The sequence below is a fragment of the Podarcis bocagei genome (assembly GCF_964188305.1).
Source record: "Podarcis bocagei genome assembly, chromosome: 17".
Classification (NCBI taxonomy): domain Eukaryota; kingdom Metazoa; phylum Chordata; class Lepidosauria; order Squamata; family Lacertidae; genus Podarcis; species Podarcis bocagei.
Window position 1 is genome coordinate 35,159,320 of NC_138143.1, and position 22,235 is coordinate 35,181,554.

The 22,235-nt window shown below is 42.4% G+C and overlaps 1 protein-coding gene and 1 long non-coding RNA gene across 5 annotated transcripts; both read right to left on the reverse strand.

Annotated features, from left to right (window-relative positions):
• Positions 1-5,126: 5,126 nt before the first annotated feature.
• On the reverse strand, positions 5,127-14,991 carry ERI1 (exoribonuclease 1). Of its 4 annotated transcripts, none has more exons than XM_081176919.1 (7): positions 14,789-14,991; positions 11,819-11,993; positions 10,046-10,256; positions 8,982-9,065; positions 7,981-8,090; positions 7,205-7,319; positions 5,127-6,333 (listed from the first exon to the last, which is right to left on the reverse strand). In XM_081176919.1, the coding sequence occupies exons 2-7, from the start codon at positions 11,941-11,943 to the stop codon at positions 6,094-6,096; spliced, it is 885 nt and encodes a 294-aa protein (XP_081033045.1). In that variant the 5' UTR covers positions 11,944-11,993; positions 14,789-14,991; the 3' UTR covers positions 5,127-6,093. The 4 variants fall into 4 exon arrangements, with proteins under 4 accessions (XP_081033045.1, XP_081033042.1, XP_081033043.1 ...); XM_081176916.1 differs by lacking the exon at positions 14,789-14,991 and adding an exon at positions 14,514-14,638; XM_081176917.1 differs by lacking the exon at positions 14,789-14,991 and adding an exon at positions 14,228-14,453.
• Positions 14,992-15,728: 737 nt separating this feature from the next.
• Positions 15,729-19,932, reverse strand: LOC308576999. Its single transcript, XR_014003309.1, has 3 exons — positions 19,306-19,932; positions 18,525-18,579; positions 15,729-16,561 (listed from the first exon to the last, which is right to left on the reverse strand). It is a non-coding gene; the product is annotated as an uncharacterized lncRNA (long non-coding RNA).
• Between the last annotated feature and the right edge of the window lie 2,303 nt (positions 19,933-22,235).

The window sequence follows — 22,235 nt, forward strand, 5'->3', positions numbered from 1 at the left end:
CCTAGCAGTTCGAAAGCACATCAAAGTGCAAGTAGATAAATAGGTACCGCTGTGGTGGGAAGGTAAACGGCGTTTCCGTGTGCTGCTCTGGTTCGCCAGAAGCGGCTTAGTCATGCTGGCCACATGACCCGGAAGCTGTACGCCGGCTCCCTCGGCCAGTAAATCGAGATGAGCGCCGCAACCCCAGAGTCGGTCACGACTGGACCTAATGGTCATGGGTCCCTTTACCTTATTACTTCCCTTTATCTGGAAACTATACTTCTGATGATGCAGCCTATATTAGCTTCTTTTACTGCTGCATCACACGGTGGACTCATGTTAAGCTTGTGGTCCACCAAGACCCCTAGATCCTTTTCACATGTGCTACTGACAAGGATTGTGTTTTAGTGTGGCCACTCTGCAGATGCATGTAGTGCTGGTCTGATATCCATCACTTCATTGGCAATATATTTCTCTAGCCATTCATTTCCCTCAGGGGAGTCTGTTTCTTCATTAAATTTTACTTACAGCTGCAACTCGACCAGAAGATATTGGCGATGCCAAGCCAAGGTTTCCATAGTCATCGCGTGTGAGCTCCAGCCTCTCAGTGGAGCCCATTAAAAAGGGGGGGGGGAGACAGGGGCACCCTGACTCTTCCCTTTCCAGTCATGCCATCCTTCAGATCACCAAACTGGCAGGGCAAGAGCAAGCTCAGATTTCAGCTTGCCAGCTCATTTGCATGCATGTGAATGACCTTTAGCTGAGGGAAGGTTGGGAAAAGGCTGATGGCAACCTGCAATCAAATCCAGATTTAATTTATGGATTCACTGGGCAACTGCCCGCCTTCCTCCTTTCTCCTCATTACTATTAATCTACAATCTCACAGTAGCCGTGTCTGTTTACTAAACTCTGGAAGGTTGGGATCATGTGTCATCTGGCTGTTCTGTGGCATGCAGCCCCTAGCAGGCTACCAGTACAGTGGTGCCCTGCAAGACGAACGCCTCGCGAGACGAAAAACTCGCAAAACGAAAGGTTTTTTCGTTTTCGAGTTGCCTCGCAAGACGAATTTCCCTATGGGCTTGCTTCGCAAAACGAAGCTTGCCCCGCAAGCTCCGGGGACAGCGGGAAGCGCAGTGCGTCTTCCCCGCTGTCCCCGGACCTCTTTTGAAGCAAGGGGCGGCAGGGAGAAGTGATCTCCCCACTGCCCCTTGCTTCAAAAGAGGGGACAGAGCGGCACTTCCCCTCTGTCCCCGGACGGTCTCCATAGGAACGCATTGATTGATTTTCAATGCATTCCTATGGGAAACCGTGCTTCGCAAGACGAAAAACTCGCAAGAAGAAAAAACTTGCGGAACGAATTAATTTCATCTTGCGAGGCACCACTGTACTCAGTTAAATGGCATCCCCCTTCTAGGACTAATATTAGGATATTATTCTTCGACACTAGACAAAAAGTCTTCCAAACTGACATGGAGGAAAACCTCCTAGACAAAGTGGCATGGCCATTTAATTGCCAAGCTGATGCAGATATCAATGTGTTTATTGGCTTTCCAATGTTATTAATGCCACTATATTGCTGCAGCCATCGTTTTGTTACATCTCTCAGTTGGGCAAATGGGCGTTAACACCGCAAATACAGTTTCATGTAAGCAAGTGAGTTATGATATATTAGGCAAGTTTATGAGTTTCGCAGCATTCTTCCTCAGACATGGTGAGAAAAATATACGTGCAGTGCGTGTGGCTACAGTGTAGATCATAAGATGTTGTTTTTCTGTGAGGGTTTCCTGCGCAGACAAGATTGTGCAGATCTCAGACAGATAACAGGTTGGGCTAGAATGAAGCACTGAAGATAACAGACTGTGAAAATATGGAAATCAACAATAATCATAATCTGTCTCTGATTGCTTCTGTTTAATTAGCCCTTCCATGTACAGTGGTACCTCAAGTTAGGAACTTAATTCGTTCTGGAGGTCTGTTCTTAACCTGAAACTGTTCTTAACCTGAAGCACCACTTTAGCTAATGGGGCCTCCTGCTGCTGCTGCACCGCCACTGCACGATTTCTGTTCTCATCCTGAAGCAAAGTTCTTAACCCAAGGTAATATTTCTGGGTTAGCAGAGTCTGTAAACTGAAGCGTATGTAACCTGAGGTACCACTGTATATGCACCATAACTAATATAGTGACTTTATTATACTTTCTGTTTTATATTCAGCCCTTTTCCTAATAATTTCTAACACTGAAATGGTTTCAGTTTTGATCATGTAATTTAAGGTTCTCTTCCCTGGATTGGTTAAAGCCAATTTAGATCTGGATAACGTACATTTTTTTATTTGTGGCACTGTACCTTACAGAATATCAGTGACCCAAAACAGGCAGTTTCGTTGCACTGTGGAATGCCCTTCTATTTGCAACGCATTGTGTCAGACATCTTGTAATGACATATTCTCCCCCAACCTATCAGATTGGACCATATTATTATTGAATTCTTGACTTTGTTTTTTTTCTAATGCCATTGTACTGCTTATTATGATGTATCTGTTTTTATTATACTGTTTTTATGTTGTATTTTTGTATACTGCTTCGAGTTTTTTTAAAAAAAATATTAAGTGGTTTAGAATGCTTTAAAACAAATAAGCAGCACAGTTAAAATTAGCAGTGGTGAATCATACTGTATTAATTTTGTAATAGAGGTCAGAACATGGTATTCAGTGGAATTGTTTGCGTTGCATTGGCTATTGAGTAACCTGGCTACTAGGACTTTGCTACTGCAGTGGTAAAGTAAATAAATCAGGTAAGAGACAAAATAAGCATAAAAGCAACCACTCTTCTTAAAGAGCTTTAAAGGGAGTGTGTTTTAAAGAGTCCCACGAGTGAAATAGAAGCCGTGCTCAAGCTACAGTCATGGGCCACTGGTAATGGTGCCAGTTACAAATCTCCATTTGCATCCACAGATGCATCAGATCAGCAGACATGGCTACTGCTATTTCAATGGGGATGTGCATTCAGTTTATTGGCATTTGGACCTGGAGATGTGACTCAATGGCCTGGTTTGCTTATCACTTTACACCAATTAAGTTCAACTATGACTTAATTGTGACTGTGTAATGTGCTGCTGAACAGGAAGTAAACTGTGGCCACTCCTGGTGCTACCACACTAGTGTAAACTAAGCCATGGGTTGGCTTAGCTTTACATCCCAATGGGGCTTGTAATAAACCACAACCAGTAACCATGGTTTGTTCTTGACAAACCATGAGCCTGGGCTCAGACATAATACTAAACCAAACCATGACTTAGCTCCTTGTAGTGCAGCAGCAGGAGCGGAGCGGGGACAAAGTGACTGCAATTTCAGCAGCATGCACTATCACACTGGGCATTCACCTTGAAACCACAGTTAAGTTGAAACCATGGTTTTAAGTGAAGTGTGAATGAGACCATTGACTCATGTTTGTGGCTCTATTGAAAATTTAGGACACATTCCCAACAAAGTTAGGCATTTTTATATCCTTCTAGATGCCCTCATTCACTGAAGCCAGTGGGACTTAAATGTTTAACTTTGGCTGGATCAGAACCCAAAAGATAAGAATTTTGCAACAGATTACATAAAGACTACCCTGTGGCAAGAGTTCTTTTTTAACCCTTTATCCCATAAACCTTCCGCAGGCAGGTATCCACATTGGCAGTCTATTACCTTGTTTACCGAAGTTTGAGAACTTTGTGCTTACCCTGAACATAATTTATTGGGAATGTCTGATAATTCCCAGTTGGCAGTCTTGTTCTCTTGTTCCTCCTGCCTTAATACTGTATGTTGCCATGCTCCACTTGAAAAAAATTAAGTCCCCTTCATGCAAGAATGTTCAAGGGAACACCAGGGGCTTTACACTGTAAACATAAGAACTCAAGGACATAAGTAGGGTCTTGCTAGAGCAGTTCAAAAGTCTAGTCTAGCATTCCACAGTGGCCAACTAGATGCTTCCAAGACCACAAACAGGGCATAAAAGCAATAGCTATCCTCTATATTAATGAATTCAAAAATCATGTCAAAAAACTGGGGTCATCCTATACACGGATAGTGGGGGCAGGGAGCTGCACGCCGCCAGCCTGCAGGTTGTTGTGCACGCAACTCCACCCCATGCTGCTGCGGGAGGTGCGCGCTCTAGGGAGCGTTTCTCGCAGCAGTGTGGAGGGGAATCTGCGCACAGCCAGACAGCTGGTTGAGGGCCCGCACCCCGTTTCCCGCCCACAGTGGCGTGGGGAGGGGGGGAATGGCTGCCCACTTTGCCAACCCTCCGCAACGGCCCTGCTGGGGTGATGGCACACATGCAATTACCCTAAAAAAGCTCAACAACTTTGGGGCAGCTCCCCTCATTTTCTTTAAATTTAGTCCCCCAAGATACGGGGGCATCTTATACACAGAAAAATACAGTATTTATGGTATTACTGTGACTATGATTTAGCTTAGAGTTTATTTGAGGACTTTTATGTATTTTGCACAACAAGATAGTTATAGCCCAGTAATATTTTGTACAGGATATGCATTATCTTTTGTTTTGGCGTACAGTAATCTTGCAACTTATGCACGTTTAACTTGGGCACATTCAGCTTTATGTGTTTGGTAATCAATCAATCAATCAATCAATCAATCGCTAGCTAGCTAGCTAGCAGGCAGAAAGGAGCGGGCATCCAGGAAAAGACTTTGGCAATCCCATCTGCTATTGAACCCATTGTTTTTTTTACTACACACAATCTTTGCTTTAGACATTATCCCTGGAATGTGACCCACATGTAAGTTGCGGGCTTACTGTATTTTATTGCTTTGGATGGTCTTTCTAATTTTTTTGAAGTATTAACCAAATACCATAGACTGTTAAACATTATTGTGAGTTTATCTACACGTAGAACCCAAAACCCAGTGCAGGGGAATGGATAAGTGTTGGAAACTGAAGATATGGGTTTGAATTCATGCTCAGCCCTGAAGAGCCTTATGAAATCTGAGCTACTCAAACACTCTTTCTGGGTTGTTTTGAAGATAAAATAGAGCAACGTGCATATAAGCAAATCAGAGCTACTTGAGAAGGGGGGGATAGTTCAAAAGACAAGCATCCACTCATCAACACAAGATAAAAAAGATGTGCACTTTTATGTAATATTTTATGTACCAATAGAAACTTGACTTCTATTTATTATGTCAACATCAAAACAAAGCTTTATACACTTTGCAGGCTGTTTGGCATAGTTATATATGTAAGAGTTTGTCTTTGGTCATAGAAATAAACTTATGCAATAATCACATCAAATCCAGATCTTATTAAAATATTGTGGAAATAAGCTTCTCCACTGATCCTTTTACAACAGAGGTAGAGTGGTCGAGTAATCAAACCAAACTATTTGATTCATAATGGAAGGAAGAAAAATAAACAGAAACCTATTCCAGCCAAAATCAAGCCCTTTCTAGTTCCACTTATTTAAATGGGACAGCATAAAGCATAAAGTCAACAATTTAAGGTGTCTAAAAAGTGCTTAATTTTGGCCAATTAAAGGCCTAAACATTTCTGAAAACGAAAAAGAAAAACGTTTGTTATTACTGTATGAAATTGCTATTAGTTGGGCTAAAGCCAGGCAAACTTAAAAACTGAATCTCCCTCTCCTGGAGCAAGACTTGCAAAAAGTAACAGGTAAGTTATGAAATAATGAGCAGAAGGTAAATCAATTTGGCCACTGTTTCACAAAGTCAAGCAGACCCTTGTATGCTACAAAAGAGATACAGCACATTCAATGGTGTTGTTCAACAGTGTTGCAATTACCTATTTCATATTGAAGGAGAAAAGAACGGTATTACACCTGTGGACTCAATTCTATGCTTCTAGTTTTGACTTTACATTTTACAGAAAGCCATCTTAACTACCTGGATATTTTATACCAAACCTAGCACAACGAACCAAGGCGGCCATAAAAACAACCCAACATTAACACCAGTGGTTTTGTGACAAATTGTAAATTCCAGTGAGTTGTTAAACTGGGAAACAGATACCAGTTTTTAAGCTCCTTGGAAGTCTTTTGAAGTCCTAGCGTTCTTGGGTATGGTCCTCAACGTAATGTAACTCAATGTTTAATTTTTATCGTAAACTTGGCATTAGTGGTACAGGAGCTCCCTCTATTGGGACAGTGGAGGAGACAGTCAGTAACAGCCCACCATGCAATCTTTCATTCACCCGAAGCTCACAACCATCTTGAAGCATACGTATTGCTATGCGTGCAATGTTCTTAGAGTCATCAAGCCCACTGTGAGGCCGTCCATCATAGTCCATTCCCAGCTTTTCAAGCATGGTTGAAAGTCTAATTTGGCTTCTTGGAACCTGATAAAGAAAATAAAAGATACTAAAGCAGGAGGAAGTAGGAAAGAGAACCAATATGTATACACCCACCTACATTATTATTGTTGTTGTTTCTGTTATTAAATTGTTCAGTTGCCTAATGCCACAATACAAACAAACAAAGGGTTATATGCAACTAAATTCTATCGATAGTAGACCAACTGAAGATAATAGGCCTAAATCAGCCATATGCATTCATTTCAATGGGTCTACTCTGGGTATGACAAATATCAATACAACCCAAAATAACGAAGATTATACCCTTCTCAACCAATTGAGAAGAGCTAAAGGCACAGTAGGCAACAGTTACAGGCTGGGTTGCCGTTTGCTAACGGTTTGGCCAGAGGTATACCTCACCTGGAACAGAGCTTTGATTAAACTAAGTTCTAGCCAGCTAGGACTTGATGTATACATTCCCACAAATTTTGAAGCCATGGAGATAGAAATGTGGGGGTTTTTTTTGGGGGGGGGGAGAAATTTGAAATATATGCAACACTTATTTTCTGAGAAAGTAATAAACTTACATTTAGAGCTTAAGAACATAAAATGCTTCCTAGCTATAATACTGAAAAAGGCATATTTTTGTTTTTGCAGAGAGGAAAAAATAAATATTGAAAACACAAATCATCATCATTACAGGAAACAAAAGTTATCCCTACAGGGATAACTGTAACAGCAAAACAAAAACAAAAAACTAGCAAGGAATGCTCCCTCTTTTAAACAAACTTAAACAAATTCTCTGAACAAAAAATGATGTATGTCAGATCATATTGATAATATAAGTCTACAATATACTTAAATTTTAAATACCTAGCACTGAGTTTCAGGCAATGTAAGTGACAGAGACACAAACCTTGTAGAAGTTCCCATAGGATTTGCGAATATTGATCCACTTCTTAGCAAAAGAAGGATATTTCAGACGGCTAATGCGACACTGGATATTCAAAAATTTACTCATATCCCAAGATCTTAAAAAAAGAAAAAATATGCATAGTATCTTAAGAGTGAGTTAGGTGTCCCTTTCATGCTAATAGGACCAACACATGAGGATCTCCCCTGTGTCTCTGATTACATGAACTTTGGAGGTCATCTTCTGGGCACCTTCAGAGGCTGGACAGGTGGCAACCGGTCTTCTCCCCTTTCCTTTTATAGAAGGTTGGGGAAACCCCTAGAACAGATTTAGTGAGTATGCAGGGAGGAGAGGGGGGAGTATTCCACTGCACAGAAGAGTTTTTTTTGCTATACTAATTATGGGTAGGAACATAATTCTGGATATGGATAGGAACATAATGGAGCATGGTTGCGACCAGCACACTAGCTGTAAGAACCACTTGGATTAAATACTTACATATGAATACTAACATGCTTGAAATAGTTACACATATTATCCCCACTGAATTCAACTTTGTTTGGGAGTCCTTTTACAGAACTATTCATCATGACATGCTATTCAGATAAAAATGCAAAAACAGCTTCAGTTACCTGAATAATTCCAAAGATGCAACATAAAACAATAGCACAGAGTTAAGATTATCAATTTGGCTTAATTTTTACAATATATGTTTCTTGATTGGAAATTAATGGTTTTGCAATGTTAAAAATATTATTTTTAAGCAACTGAATACATACCCATCAGTTAATATGGAATAGCTATATTTGCTTCCCAGTTCTTTCTGTTTCATCCAGTCCACAGCATGTTGCAGAACCTTTGGAAATTCATCTGCTTTATCTACAAGGTCCTGAAAATATGTAACAACAGCAATGAGCAAAAATAAAAATATTGTACAAGGTATGATCTAAAAAAACATTGTGCAAGAAACTGTGAAAAGCAAGATTAACACAAATTGGGACTTGGATACGATAAATCTTTAAAAGCTTGCTAGCAAGTATACAACAGATTTCCAAAAAACAAAACGTAACTAAAAACATTATTGTTTTCTATTGCATTCAGTGGATAGTAACTACTTTCAACCACTCCCTGCACAACAGACTGACAACATTAGATGGAGCTGCATTCCTAACACTTATACTGGAAAAACAAACTTTAAATCAATCCATCAACATAATCCCCATAGAATTTAAAATAGTAGCACAATCTCAATATACCTTATAGCTGGAGCAATACATTTCCCTTTTTATCTCCCAGAACAATGCTCTTTAACTTTCTTTTAAACCTCTGTCTGCATAGAAACCATTATACACCTGCTGATTAACTCTTACTTTGAGGCACAGTCTAGAATATTCTGAACACCATCCAGGGACAGTTTCCAGCACATTGTGTGGGAAAATTCAGAATGATACAATATCATTCAAGCTACCTTTTAGGGAATCCTATCTTCCATCAATGATCTTATTGAGAAAACCCTGATAAGGACCTGAAGGAGCTTTAGGAATCCCAAGAACACAGGCTGAAAATCATGGACACATAATTAATGTACTTGAAATATTGATTTTAGAAATGTTAATCTGGAAACAGGAAAGGAAGGGGGACATTGTTGTCCTAAGCACACTTACGGTAATTAATCATCAACATACCCAATAAATATGCTTGGAACTAGGAGCCAAGACTATTATAACAAGCACTTGCTTCATTTACACTCATAACTGTGGTCAGCTGCAGAGAATGTTACCTGAGAGATTCCTGTCAAATTAATGCAGAATTCTGAAAGCTGAGGATTAATCTCTGGTTTCACATACTGTTGAAATGTGTCCTCCTATAATATTAAAACATAGTTCACTTGGCAACAATGCAAAAGAATCACAGAAAATGTATAATGTTTTAGAAGAAAAGAGTAATAATTAAGGTATTAACTAGCATGCAAGCAGTCAACATCCAAGCTTTTTTATATTTGAACACAAGCAGTGAAATGGCAACATTTTATGAAAGAGAAAACATGACACTCATTTTCTTATGGACAGGGACATTCTCAACAGCCTCCACTTTGGGTATCTTTGCCGGCTGATATGTAGTGCTGAGACCTTTTTAACATACAGTAGCTGTTAAAGAACTATGGACACATCATCAGAGCCACTGAACACTTGTACAGATGTGATTTTTTGCACTATCGAGGACAAACTTACATATGTGTAATGAAGCTCAACAGATCTTTGAAAAATGAAAAGCAGGATGCTGCAGTTTTTAATTTAGGAGTGGCAGTGTAATAACTTAACATTTTTCTTGCTGGCTGCTTTTCCACAAAAAAACCCTGAAGGTTCTAGTTACCTTTGTTGCAGGAACAAACATGTGATTACTTTTAAATTCCTGTAAAAAGCTTTTAAACTGAAAGCTGAACAAAAACTAAAAGTTATTTTTAAGAGGTTAAACAATATCTGTAAGAAAACGATATACAGTGGTACCTCGGGTTATCCCTCTGGATACGTACTCTTCGGGTTGCGAATGCGGCAAACCCAGAAGTGTATACTTCCTGTTTTGCCACACGCACATGCGCAGAAGTGATCTACACGCAGAAGCGATCTGCACGTCACGTGTGTGTACTGACATGCTCAATTGCGCCGCGCACGTGCCCAGAAGGGCGCCTCCGGTTACGGAGTTTTTGGGATACGGCCAGGCCTCCGGAACAGATCCCGTCTGTAACCAGAGGTACCACTGTATTGCCCAAATTCTCTTTTACAAAACACACTGTATCTAATGTTTGCTACCCATAAAAAAGTAAGAAGAAACAGGGTCACTTACAATTTCTAATGTCCGAGTGTTTAACAAGACAATAGGAAATTCAATGATTTCATGTGTAGATTCAGGAGGATTTCCTTCTTCACAAGTTGCTTCAAAGTCAATAACACAGATGTAATCATAGTAATTATCTGCATTCATAGTCTGGTTTTGCATTAACTTTTCTTTCTTATAGTAGTTTTTCAGTCTCTTTTTCAAAACATCTTTCACTCCTCTGCCAAAGGAAAAAAATATATCAGTGCTTGACCATCACCTAAGGTTTATTCAGCAAAGTGCTGAGTGTAGAAATGCCATGGTATTTGTAGAATACAAAGTGTAGAAATCTCATGGTCTATTTGTTGGTTGGCTCCCTCTGCAAACTTTAGCCCTGCCTCTTGTAAATGCCAATGCCTAAAAGGTATTACAATGAGCTGTTCTGATCCACGGGCCACACAAAACAGTCGCTCCTACAGTACAGTCTTCTCTTGAGAAAGGAATAACCACCTTAAAGCAAGTCCAAAAATCTCTCTAGAAGAATCAGAAAAATCACAAGTCTTAGAAAATGGAAAGACCACCTTACTCAGTTACCCCAGTTCTTTACAAAGGAAGTCAGCAGTGAAATGGAAACACTTAAAAAAATAACAATCATTTGATTCATGATTCATATAAGCTTAAGCATATCCAGGCAAGCTGCAGTGATAGATAGATGATAGGACAGGAATTAATCGCAAAACAGGAATAGTACCAATTATGTACACAGCTAAGAAGTTTATTTCAGCTAATCATAGCTCATTAACCAATTTAGGGTTTGGCTATAATGCTAAACCACCAATCCCATCCTAGTGCCCTCCAGATCCTTTGGACAGCCCCATCAGCTCTAGCTAGCATGGGTAGTATAGCGGAGGAGCATGCAATTCTGAGACTTGTGCCCACAACGGTAAACTGTTTATAATTGCATCCAAACCATCCTATTGAGTTTCTTCCTAGCTGTCATTCTCCCTTCAATTCCCTTTTCTTACCAGGTTAACCTTTCAGGAAGGCTATATGGAACTTCTCTTACATGTTCCTTTTGCTGCATAACTGAAGAATATACAGACTTATAACTTATATTGCAAACTCTAGAATTACAAATTATGCAACAAGTCATGTGTTCAGAAATTACATTACCAGTAGCAGCTGTAACTATCAAATCCTCAGTTTCTCCACAAGTCTTCAGTTCCATTCCATTTATAATGTACTCTAAATAACTAACAAATGACAAACTTTCCCTCTAATTTCACTTACTCTTCAGGCTGTAAAAAGCTTGTAGAAATAGGGATGCATAATAGGTGACCATACCAGTCTCATTCCAGCCCTGCTCAGGGTAGTTTTTAATGGTTGATGTTTCGTTTTGTTTTTAAATACAGTCGTACCTCGGAAGTTGAATGGAATCCGTTCTGGAAGTCCATTCAACTTCTGAAATGTTTGGAAACCAAAGCGCGGCCTCTGATTGGCTGCAGGAAGCTCCTACAGCCAATAGGAAACCCCATCAGATGTTCGGCTTCCAAAAGAACGTTTGAAAACCGAAACACTCACTTCTGGATTTTGATTGTTTGGGAGCCAGAACAATCAACTCCCAAGGCGTTCGGGAGCAGAGGTCCGACTGTATTTTGTTAGAAGCCACCCACATTGGCTAGGACTAGGGCAACCCAGTCAGATGAACGTCATATGAATAATAAAATTATTATTATTACTTACATATGAAATCAGAAATGCATATGTATCCTCAAAAAAGACAAACACCTGACAAATGCTTACCTGGTGTCAAGCTTGAATTCAGCAAGTTTAGCTCTAAGTTCATCTCGGCTCATTCTGTTGATATGGCCATTCGTCAGAGAAATCTCTTTGTAAACTGGATCGCTGAAGTCACTTGAACCAGACATGGTTTTCTTTTCTTGACAATAATATATATAATGCCGCTTACTCTGGAAGGCTATGTGATAATGATACAAAACAATCAAGTTTTTATCAGTCGATCTCAACTTCCAAAGCTTAAAATAAGTATTTTATTCAACACATTCCTGTCCTGCTGATTTGCTGATCCATATATAAACTAATAACACTTTTTACCTGATCCAGGGCATTATATAAAGAAAACCCCAGAGTTGTAATAGTCTGAAACCTCTCTCCCCCTCATAGGTATGTAACTTTTGAAATCATTTTTCTTTTATGAAGGAAATGATGGTCAATATTGCTTTGTGGGTCGGATTTAGTCTACCAGTCAATAGTCTGAGATCTGCTGGGGAGTTCTTCCTGATAGTTCCACTGTGGCTGGTGCCACAATATCATAGCAGAACCTTCTTGGTCACAGTACCCAAACTTGCAAATATCAGATAGGCTTAGGATTTAAATATGTAATGTGATGAATTAATATGTTTAATGCCAAATTTGAAAGAAAGAAAGATGATAAGTAATGAAGTAATGAAGTTCATGTTATAAGAATATTGGTTTTGGAAAACTGTTAAAATGATATACACTGAAATTCAACCAGGGGGATACGAGGAAGTCACTTAACAATGTTACTAAGATTGGTTTAAATACAGCTGAGATTTATATTTGTTTGTTTGAAAAATCTTTTGGAAAATTAATAATAAAAATTTGGAAAAAATAATAAGACCATTCAACAAAATTGGGGGGGGGGGAAATGCTACCAAAAAAACACACCTTGCTGAGATAAGGATTTGCTGTACAAACAATTCAAATTGGGTATACAAGAAGGGGAGGTATGAGGAGGTCGGGGAAATAAGGTATAAGAAAATAAGTTGTGAAATTTAAGTGTTTTTAATATTTTTATGTTTGTTTTTTCTTTTGTTTGCAAAAAATTGGAAACTTTAATAAATATCTTTTAAAAAACAACAAAAAAACACACCTTGCCACACACAAGCAGCACCAGAGTCTACAATTGTAGCCTTTTCAGGTTTTGCCCTCGGGTGGGAAGAGAATTGTGCCCGGGACAGGGAAATGGGAGTCAAACAGACACTCAAGGGATAATTTTGAGAGAAAAAGCTTTATTTCTACCATCCAGGCTTGGTAGAAGGAGCTAGTGTGATAATTTCACAAACAAGCACAAGTTCACAGCCATTTGCACAGAGCATATATTCCCCTCCAGTTCCCTCCCCTTTCTCCTCCTCCTCAGAAGCCCTGCCCCATGATGAGTTTCCTGAGCATGAACAGAAAGCTCCTGTCTTTGGGACTCTTGGCGCCCTTCCCAGGAAAGGGGGATGAGAAGCCAAGGGGGTGGAGGAGCCTTGCGGTCCAGGGTCCAAGATGTGTTGCAACAAGAGTGAGATAAGACTCAGTTCCCAGGCTTGCTTTATGCTTGGCATTGACAGAGCCTATTCATTAGCCTTTTTGAAGCTCTCTCGTACTGATAAAAGTACAGTGGTGCCCCGCAAGACGAACGCCTCGCAAGATGGAAAACCCGCTAGACGAAAGGGCTTTCCGTTTTGGAGGCGCTTCGCAAAACGAATTTCCCTATGGGCTTCCTTCGCAAGATGAAAGCCCATAGGGAAATCTCCGGGACAGCGGGGAAGCGCAGCGCATCTTCCCCACTGTCCTCGGACCGCCTCCGAAGGCTGGCGGTGGGGCGGAAAGCCCTTCTCCCCGCGCCAGCCTTCGGATGGCTGTCCTGAAGACTTGGGGTGGGAGGAGGGTTTTCCTTCCCACCGCCAACATTCAGAATGCTGTTCTGAATGTTGGCGGTGGGGAGGAAAAACCCTCCTCCCACCGCAAGCCCCGGGAACAGAGGAGAAGCGCTGCGCCCCTTCCCCTCTGTTCCCGTACCTGTCCTGAAGGCTTGCGGTGGGGAGAAAAGCCCTTCTCCGCACCGCCAGCCTGGCAAGCGGTTTCCATAGGAACGCATTAATTGATTTTCAATGCATTCCTATGGGAAACCGTGCTTCGCAAGACGAAAAACTCGCAAGAAGAAAAAACTTGCGGAACGAATTAATTTCGTCTTGCGAGGCACCACTGTAACATTTTGCCTATGCAACAGCATCTTGTGAGAAAGCAGAGAAGAGCAGAGAAAAGCTGTTTTAGAAGAGAGAAAGGGAATTTTGGACAGTTTGAGGCTTAGGGTGACTTCGGGCCTAGCTGGGGCACCTGTCCTCACCTCCTTCACAAGAAACATGCACGCTGCTCCACCCACTTCACCCCGTATTTGTTTACCCTCCAGCCTGACGAGGAGCTCTGGAGAACCCGAAACCTTGCGGGATATCCTGTGGCATTTTGGCGGACTTCATAACGGTGCTGCTCTCACGAGTATTAATGGAAGCACAACCCTTTCAAATGTGTTGTGGGAGTGGTTATGGGTTTGTTTTTATTATTTTGTGTGGGATTTTTCCTACGGCATTTTTATGTTGTGAACCGCTCTGAGAATAATAATAATAATAATAATAATAATAATAATAATAATAATAATAATAATAATAATAATAATAATAATGTGAAGCACCACAAGTCTGGCCCGAGGTGGTGGGTGATTTGAGACCGTTAAACAGGACCGTTCTCCTCCCCTCCCCTCCCCCTCGCGCGCGAGCGCCATTCCTCCTTCAAACGGCTAATGCCGCCTCACGTGACTTTCGCCCCATTCCTCCTTCAAACGGCTAATGCCGCCTCACGTGACTTTCGCCGGGCGCCGCGCGCGAGCTGGACCAATGACGCCACAGTGGGGGGGGAGGAGGAGGGAGGGCGATTCCCATTCTGAAGCCTCTCCGCGGCAACGCTCACCCGCAAGCCGGCTTCTGTCACTCCTCCGTTCTCTTCTAGCGCTAGCGGCTGCGGCTGCTGCTGCTGCGACGTCGGCACGTTCGCGTTCCGCCGCTCCCTTCTCTTCCGCTGTAGCGCGGCAGGCGCGGGCGGGCGCCAGAAGATCAAAAGCAGCAGCGGCGTCACAAAAGGGGGCGGGATAAGTGACGCAAGCTGGCCGCAGAGCCTCTGCTCGCCCGGCTCTGCCCACCCGACCCTGACGATTGACGCGTAGGCGGGACCTAGGATAGGAACGCCCCTCCCCTGATCTTAACAACTCTTAAGACTGAGAACGCCTGGAGGGGGAAGTGCGCGTGCGCGCCGCCGCTGCCGCGCGTCTTTGTCCGGCGCCCCGCCTCTCTTTCCCTCCCGCCCATTTCAGAACAGAAAGCGCCCGTTTGGCGGATCCTCCTCCAATCCGCGGCCCGTCTAGTGTCACGTGGAGAACGCCCGCTCTCAGTGTTTAGGCAATGCGCCTCGACGTCAGGGGGCGGGGCCTTCCTCTCAGACTCCCGCTTTGCCCCGCCCTCTGCCCGGGCTCGGAGTTAGAGTGGTTGCAGGCAGTTCCCCCGCACAGGGCGCAAAATAATAATGTATCAATGACAATATCAATAAAACCAATATTTATACGAAAATACCCATTAAAATATATACATCGAATATATCTTTATTAATTTTACTTCCTTTCCAAAACTTGGTGCCCAAAATCCTTAATAACAGCAAGTACAGTTATACCTAGGGTTACTGAAATATACTCAGAGTCAAGAGTGGATTTCATGCTCTTTATTCAGCTCATAGTAGTGAGGAGGAATGAATGTTCCCCCAGAATGTCTGCTTTATATACATGATTTACACAATGGGCTGCACGTGATTGGCTAATTACGGGATTCTCCTGTAGGCCAATCAAGTTGTGAATTCACTTTCATCTGGAGCTGGATTGGGTGGCTCCTGCGGACCAATCATACTGCTGCATTGTTCTAGGACCAATCAGACTGCTGCATTCTGAATCCTATTGTTCTAGGACCAATTAGACTGCTGCATTTTGGATCTTATTGTTCTAGGACCAATCAGATTGCTGCATTTTGGATCCTATTCAACTCGGTACATAACAGTTACAGACACTTCAGGTTGCCATGTTTTTGTGTTGCGCACTGCGCCAAACCCGGAAGTACCAGAACGGGTTACTTTCGGGTTTCGGTGCATGCGCAGAAGCACTAAATTGTGCTTTGCGCATGCACAGAAACGCCAACTTGTGACCCGCGTGTGCACAGATGCGGTGCTGCGGGTTGAAAACGCTGTGGGTTGTGAACATGCTTCCTGCACGGATCACGTTCGCAACCTGAGTGTCCACTGTATGAAGACCAAGCAGAACTGTTTGTTTACATTTCTTACGTCATGTCAATACTCCTCTAGTACTGTCATGCTGTCCACACAAGAGGATTGCTGATCTTTTGTGTACAAACTTCAGAAAACCTATAGCTACCTAGGAGAGCTTTCCACGTATGGCACTGACTTCTTTTTTATCTCCATTTTTAATAAATGTGGTAATATCAAATATAGTTCTGTTTCATCATATTCTCATAATTATAGTAGGGTACAAAGCGAGAATCTGGAAATGTCATCTTTCCTTCTGTAGCTTGTGTCTTCGGTTTTTGCACTGGTAAGCAATGTACTTTTGGTGGCTGTAGTGGTTAAACCGTTTCCACTTTGGAGTGCTGCATATCCTGGATGATTTTTTTCGCCCTGTCTCTTCACCTGTTGAGAAGTTACATAATTTGTTATGACTTCCTTGAAAATAAGTGTGTCCACTGATCTGCTCTTTAACAGATCCATAAAATTTAAATGAATGCATGTTACCATGTTGATATTTATCAACCAAGAATTTTTGCATTGCTGGACATTAACATCCTCTAGCAATTGGAAGGCTGCTTCGAATAAGTGGGTGAATGTAGGTATTTTTCCTAATATATCAATGATGCTCTTTTTGATAGTCCCTTTGGAGCATGGATAGGCAAACTAAGGCCCGGGGGCCGGATCTGGCCCATTCATCTTCTAAATCCGGCCTGCGGACGGTCTGGGAATCAGTGTGTTTTTAGTAGAATGTGTCCTTTTATTTAAAATGCATCTCTGGGTTATTTGTGGGGCCTGCCTGGTGTTTTTACAAGAATAGAATGTGTGCTTTTATTTAGAATGAATCTCTGGGTTCTTTGTGGGGCAAAGGAATTTGTTCATTCCCCACCCCACCCCCCAAATATAGTCCGGCCTCCCACAAGGTCTGAGGGACAGTGGACTGGCCCCCTGCTACAAAAGTTTGCTGACCCCTGCTTTGGAGAAAGTGGTTTCCCGCAGGCAGGCTGTGGCTTTGTGCCTGCATTGGAAAAAACCTTAAGGAAAACGAGTGTTTTAAAATGTAATGGCTAAGCCACAGCACGTGAGCTGTATCTGACACCCTTGGAGTGTTTTGTGGCCTGCAAGTCCTTTTTCCTAATTTGAAAGGATCTTTCAGGTTGGTTGGTTGAAGATATTGATTGATTCTATAGGTCCCCTGCTGTAATACCACGGGGACAGTTTTTTGTGATTCCCCAAGGGCCCCTGCAAAATTTTGTAATTTTAAAAATAATATGTAGATTTCTTGCTGTGATTTCAAGAGGTGCTTTCTCTGATGAGTCAAGGTTCCACACATCCTCCCATTTTCAGATTTAAATATGCAATACTGGCTGCTCCTGCGGGCGCTATGGCAAAAGGTTTTTGTGTCACCACCTTGTCTCACCAAAATGTTGCCTATAAAAATAAAGTTTTTGCCACATCAACTTTGAGATGCAGCCTTCAGTGAGGTCACCATGGGGCATTTTGTCCCCCAAAAGTAATGTACAACGTAATAATAAAATAGTAAATAAAAGATAAAGTGGTCAAAGAATAGGAATTGTAAGGCAGAGCTAAAACACGGTGGGCAGTGCTTTTCACCTCAGTAGGTCACATTCCCCATGTGGGTTACCTTCTGCCAGTGGTGGCTGGGGTCAGAGGCAACAGAACTGAGAAGTAAGATAAATTCTAGCCATGCAAAGGCCAGAGGTTTTTACGCATATGTGCATGAACACACACCAAAAAAATCCTCCAGGCTAACAGGATACATACAAGACGCATTCCAGCCAGGTAAAAGCCCCCAAGGAGGACGTAGAATCAGGTCAACAAGCACAGTAGTGGGTGACTGGGGCTTATGGGGAGAAAAGGTATTAAGATATGGGGAAGTGGGGCATGGCCCAGGGATAATCTTGAGCGTCACTTTTGGCTCCTGGGTCTGAGGATCCCCACTTTGTAGTGTGTTAACTAGATAACAACAATCTAGCAAACTGGCCTGTGTTTGGTGTGTGTGTGTGTGTGTGTGTTTCCACTTTGCTTCATCAGATTTATTAAGTGTTATCCTCAGTTGGCTGGTGTGTGTATGAAATATTAAACAGAGAAAGTATAAACATAGGTGAAATGGCTGTGGAATGCAAAGAGAGTCTGAAACAATTTACAGTATGTACATTTTAAAATGAGCATATTCAGGCCACTTCCTGCTCTTAATATTTTCCACCTTCTTGCCACCAGAGGGCAAGCAGTGCAGCACATTCCGGGTATGCTCATGCATTACTGTACTTCTTAACATTTATAATAAAAGGGCTTCAAAGGAAATGTGAAACCAATAAATTTTTTCTTATCAAATAGTGCCACTTACTTCTGAGTGCTGAGTGAAACATCTGGTTTTGGCTTCAGGGTGGCAGCATAAGTATCTGCAGAAAACATGAACATGGAGCATAGATGTTGTATTTAGGCTGCAATGTCATTTAATGCCTCGTTGTCCTAGTTTTGCTCTGTAAGTTCTAGTGGTAACTTGGTGTGGCACCACTCTCTGAACTGAAGGGAAGGGCACCGTAGGCTCTGCCACCAACCTGAGGACCAAGAGGCGGCACCCTGGCTCTCAAAGGAGAACATTGTGGCGATATGGAGACCAACACGGCCCCCATCCGTAGGCTAGAAAAGGAGCAGATGCAAGGAACGCCCTTCTCCCTTCCTTGCCAGAAAGTACTGTACACTGGGTTCCAGCTGTCGGTTGCTCTGAGACTGCAAAACTGAAGAGAAGCCATCAGTCAGGAAACTAGTAAGGACCGCTGGATTGTGTGTGTGCTTAAAAGAGAGGGAGGGCCACACGTCCAGGACAGATGATACTGCTGAGATGATGTAACTTCAATAATTAGTGCCTGGACTCATTTACTTCCCTCTTCCCTCCCTATTCTTGTCTCCTCTAGTCTCTCCTTGACTTTTAGATTGAGTGCCTGCAGGCAGGGACTGTCCTGTCCTTTAATTTCCGTACAGCACCTATAAATATTTAGGTGCTTCGTAAGTGACAAACGACAGCAACTTATTCATTAAGACACTCATTTCAAAGCAATTTTTAATCGAGTGCCATTTTTGTCTGGGGCGAAATATTTCCCAGGCACAACAAGCGGACCGCTTACCTCTGGCGATAGGAGTCGACCTTGAAAGATAGTGGCATACAGAGTGTTTGATCTCCTTTGGGATGCCATTGAATGGATGTGTCAACTCCAAATCCAACCTGTCCCTGAGCCCCTGAAGAAATAGGCATGGTTTCCTCATTGGAGATAGTAAAGAAACAGAAATGTCTCAGCTAGATCTGTCCATACCAAATACCTTGACATTTTCTAATTTTTCTTCCTGTTGCTCTTTCCGCACTCTTTGGAATTGCCAAGTAGAGTTTAGAGTTTATCTTTCTTCTGGCTCCAGTGCCTGCTTGTGGCCTTGTTTGTTGTGGTAGCCAAGGAAACAGTGACTCGCTTGTAAGCAACACACACACACCGCAAGCATTTTTCAGTCCAAAAATCTTCAGCTACCAAGGAAGCTAAATCCGTTATTTTAACTCTTCTAAACTTCACTGCACAGAAGGAAATTCTGTTTTCGTTTTATTTTTCGTTCTCAAGAGATAATTTCCTATGGCAATCCCCATTACATTTGCTCATGTGCGTTCCTAAAACAGTCCATGGCAGTGGCAAATCAGGAAGATAATAGCACTTCTTTGATTGGCTAATGTGTCTCTGCATCTGCTTGTAATTGCAGAGCGCGAGTTAAGAAATAAAGCACATTCTTGACATTACACAAGGAATGGAATCCAGTGATAATGGTGCCCATAGCAACAAGTATAGGCAAACTCATCTCTCCTCCCCACCCCACCCCACCCAGCGGCCCTTATTTTATTTCTTTAAACACTTTGATCCATTGCAGGCATTGTGTGGAAGATCGCATCTCCCTTCACAAGTAGTTATTAGAGCCAGTTTACGCAAGCAGAATCAAATCCTGTTCTGTGTAGCATGTAGGCGGCAGAGGTGCCCACAAGGGGAATTGTGTGTTGGAATAAACCCCCTTCCCAAACCTGCCAGTGGGAAAGGGAGAAGGCTAATCATCCATCACCTGATAAGATATTAAGCTTCCACTGGAAAATGTTTACTACACCACCATTACAGCAGTAGGTGAGTGGAAGGCTTTAGGTAACCTTTATACATGTGAATGTATCCTGGCTTTGGAAAACCCACAGCTGCGGGAACCAGCTTTCCCCACCCTTCTAGGAACAACACTGCTACAACTGTCAGTTGTCCTGAAAAGACAAGGGGAAATAACCATTTGTTTCTCCACTACCGCCACTGTCTAGTTGCCAGGTGTTATGTACTGAAGTTCTCACCCTGGGCCAGCGGGGGGATACTGTAGATAGTTCAGGTCCACATATGTAAATAAGGGATTGAAAGTGACGTTCAGTGATTGGCTAGTTACAGAAAATGGTTACTGTTGCGTTCTAGTGGAGCTCTATATAAGCAGGCTGGCTGAACCCTTCAGTTCAGTTCTGTTCTGGCCTGAGAATAAACAAGAGCTGCTTGAAGAATCGCTGTGTCGTCTGATATGTTCACCCACAACTTAACACTAGTGTCCTGCCAAACTTGGAATATGCATACCTGCTGCAAAAAGTAAGGCAAGAACTGTTTTGGCTGACAGAAATGTTAGAAAAATGCTGCGAGTGCATGTCATCTCATGTTTTCTTTTCCTTGTAGAACGTATTAAGAACCTCCTCAAAACATTCCCAGCAGGGTATTTACATGCACTGCCCTGTGCTCCTTTCCTTCAGGAGCAGAATTATTTCAGTGCTTAATGTGCAAGCTTACTGGAGCAATCCAATTATTTTCCTTTTGAGAAAAGCACCACCTGCCTCATAACTTGACTCCCTACCAGTATCTGAGCAAAAAGCCGAGTGACTGTGTGCTTTTGCAAGCGGGGTTGGGCTGAGGGGAAATGGCTTGCCTAAAGACACCTAGGGAGGTCATGGAAGAAATGGGGACTTTCTGATTCCTGGTTTGTGGCTCAGGCTCTGTCGTTCTCTGCCTGCAACATCTCTCTGTCTTAACTGCTCCTCCAGGCCTTCTGGAAAATGCCAGAAATTTTTCTGGGTGGGTTTGCTGTGGGGAGGGGAAATTGCTGCTCAGCAAGAAATTTGTTGATTGGGCCCCAGAACTCTTATAAGAACATGGAGAGAGCCTTGCGGTTGGGTCAAGGTGATGTATGGAAGTGAGAGCTGGACCATAAAGAAGGCTGATCGCCGAAGAATGGATGCTTTTGAATTATGGTGCTGGAGGAGACTCTTGAGAGTCCCATGGACTGCAAGAAGATCAAACGTATCCATTCTGAAGGAAATCAGCCCTGAGTGCTCACTGGAAGGACAGTTCCTGAAGCTGAGACTCCAATACTTTGGCCACCTCATGAGAAGAGAAGACTCTCTGGAAAAGACCCTGATGTTGGGAAAGATGGAGGACACAAGGAGAAGGGGACGACAGAAGACGAGATGGTTGGACAGTGTTCTCGAAGCTACCAGCATGAGTTTGACCGAACTGCAGGAGGCAGTGGAAGACAGGAGTGCCTGGCGTGCTCTGGTCCAGGGGGTCACGAAGAGTTGGACACGACTAAACAACAACAAATGGGCCTATATTGTACAGCACTCTGTTCTTATAGGGAGTCAACCAAATGCCTCTGGCAAGTCAGGACCTGAGTGCAACAGCATTTAACAGAGGAGGCAGAACATAGGCACCATTGTTAGCCTTCCCATCCATGAATTTGTCTGTTCTCTTGAAACATCAGTTCTAGCTGGTAACCTCTTAAGCAGTGAGAGAGAAAAATATAAGCAGTGATAAAAATGCCGTTGATGGACAGGAGTCTAGATTACGAAGTGATAAAACCAGGTGAACAATGACATGTCTGGTTTCTCTAGCAACAGGTTTTTACTTTGCCAAGGCAACCATGATTGCCAATGTCATTTGCTAAAATGACCTCAAATAGCTGAAGAGATTTTAGCAGTTATTGGCTGGTGTGGAATCAGAGATTTCCTCTTGAG

What these genes read in the sequence shown, in the direction of transcription:
- ERI1 (XM_081176919.1), bottom strand. Translation starts at nt 11,943, where the DNA reads ATGTCTGGTTCAAGTGACTTCAGCGATCCAGTTTACAAAGAGATTTCT. An exon ending in GAATTCAAGCTTGACACCAG is followed by an intron (nt 10,257 to 11,818) that starts GTAAGCATTTGT and finishes TTCCTTTGGCAG; the next exon opens with AGGAGTGAAAGATGTTTTGA. An exon ending in CCTATGGGAACTTCTACAAG is followed by an intron (nt 6,334 to 7,204) that starts GTTTGTGTCTCT and finishes TTTCTTTATCAG; the next exon opens with GTTCCAAGAAGCCAAATTAG.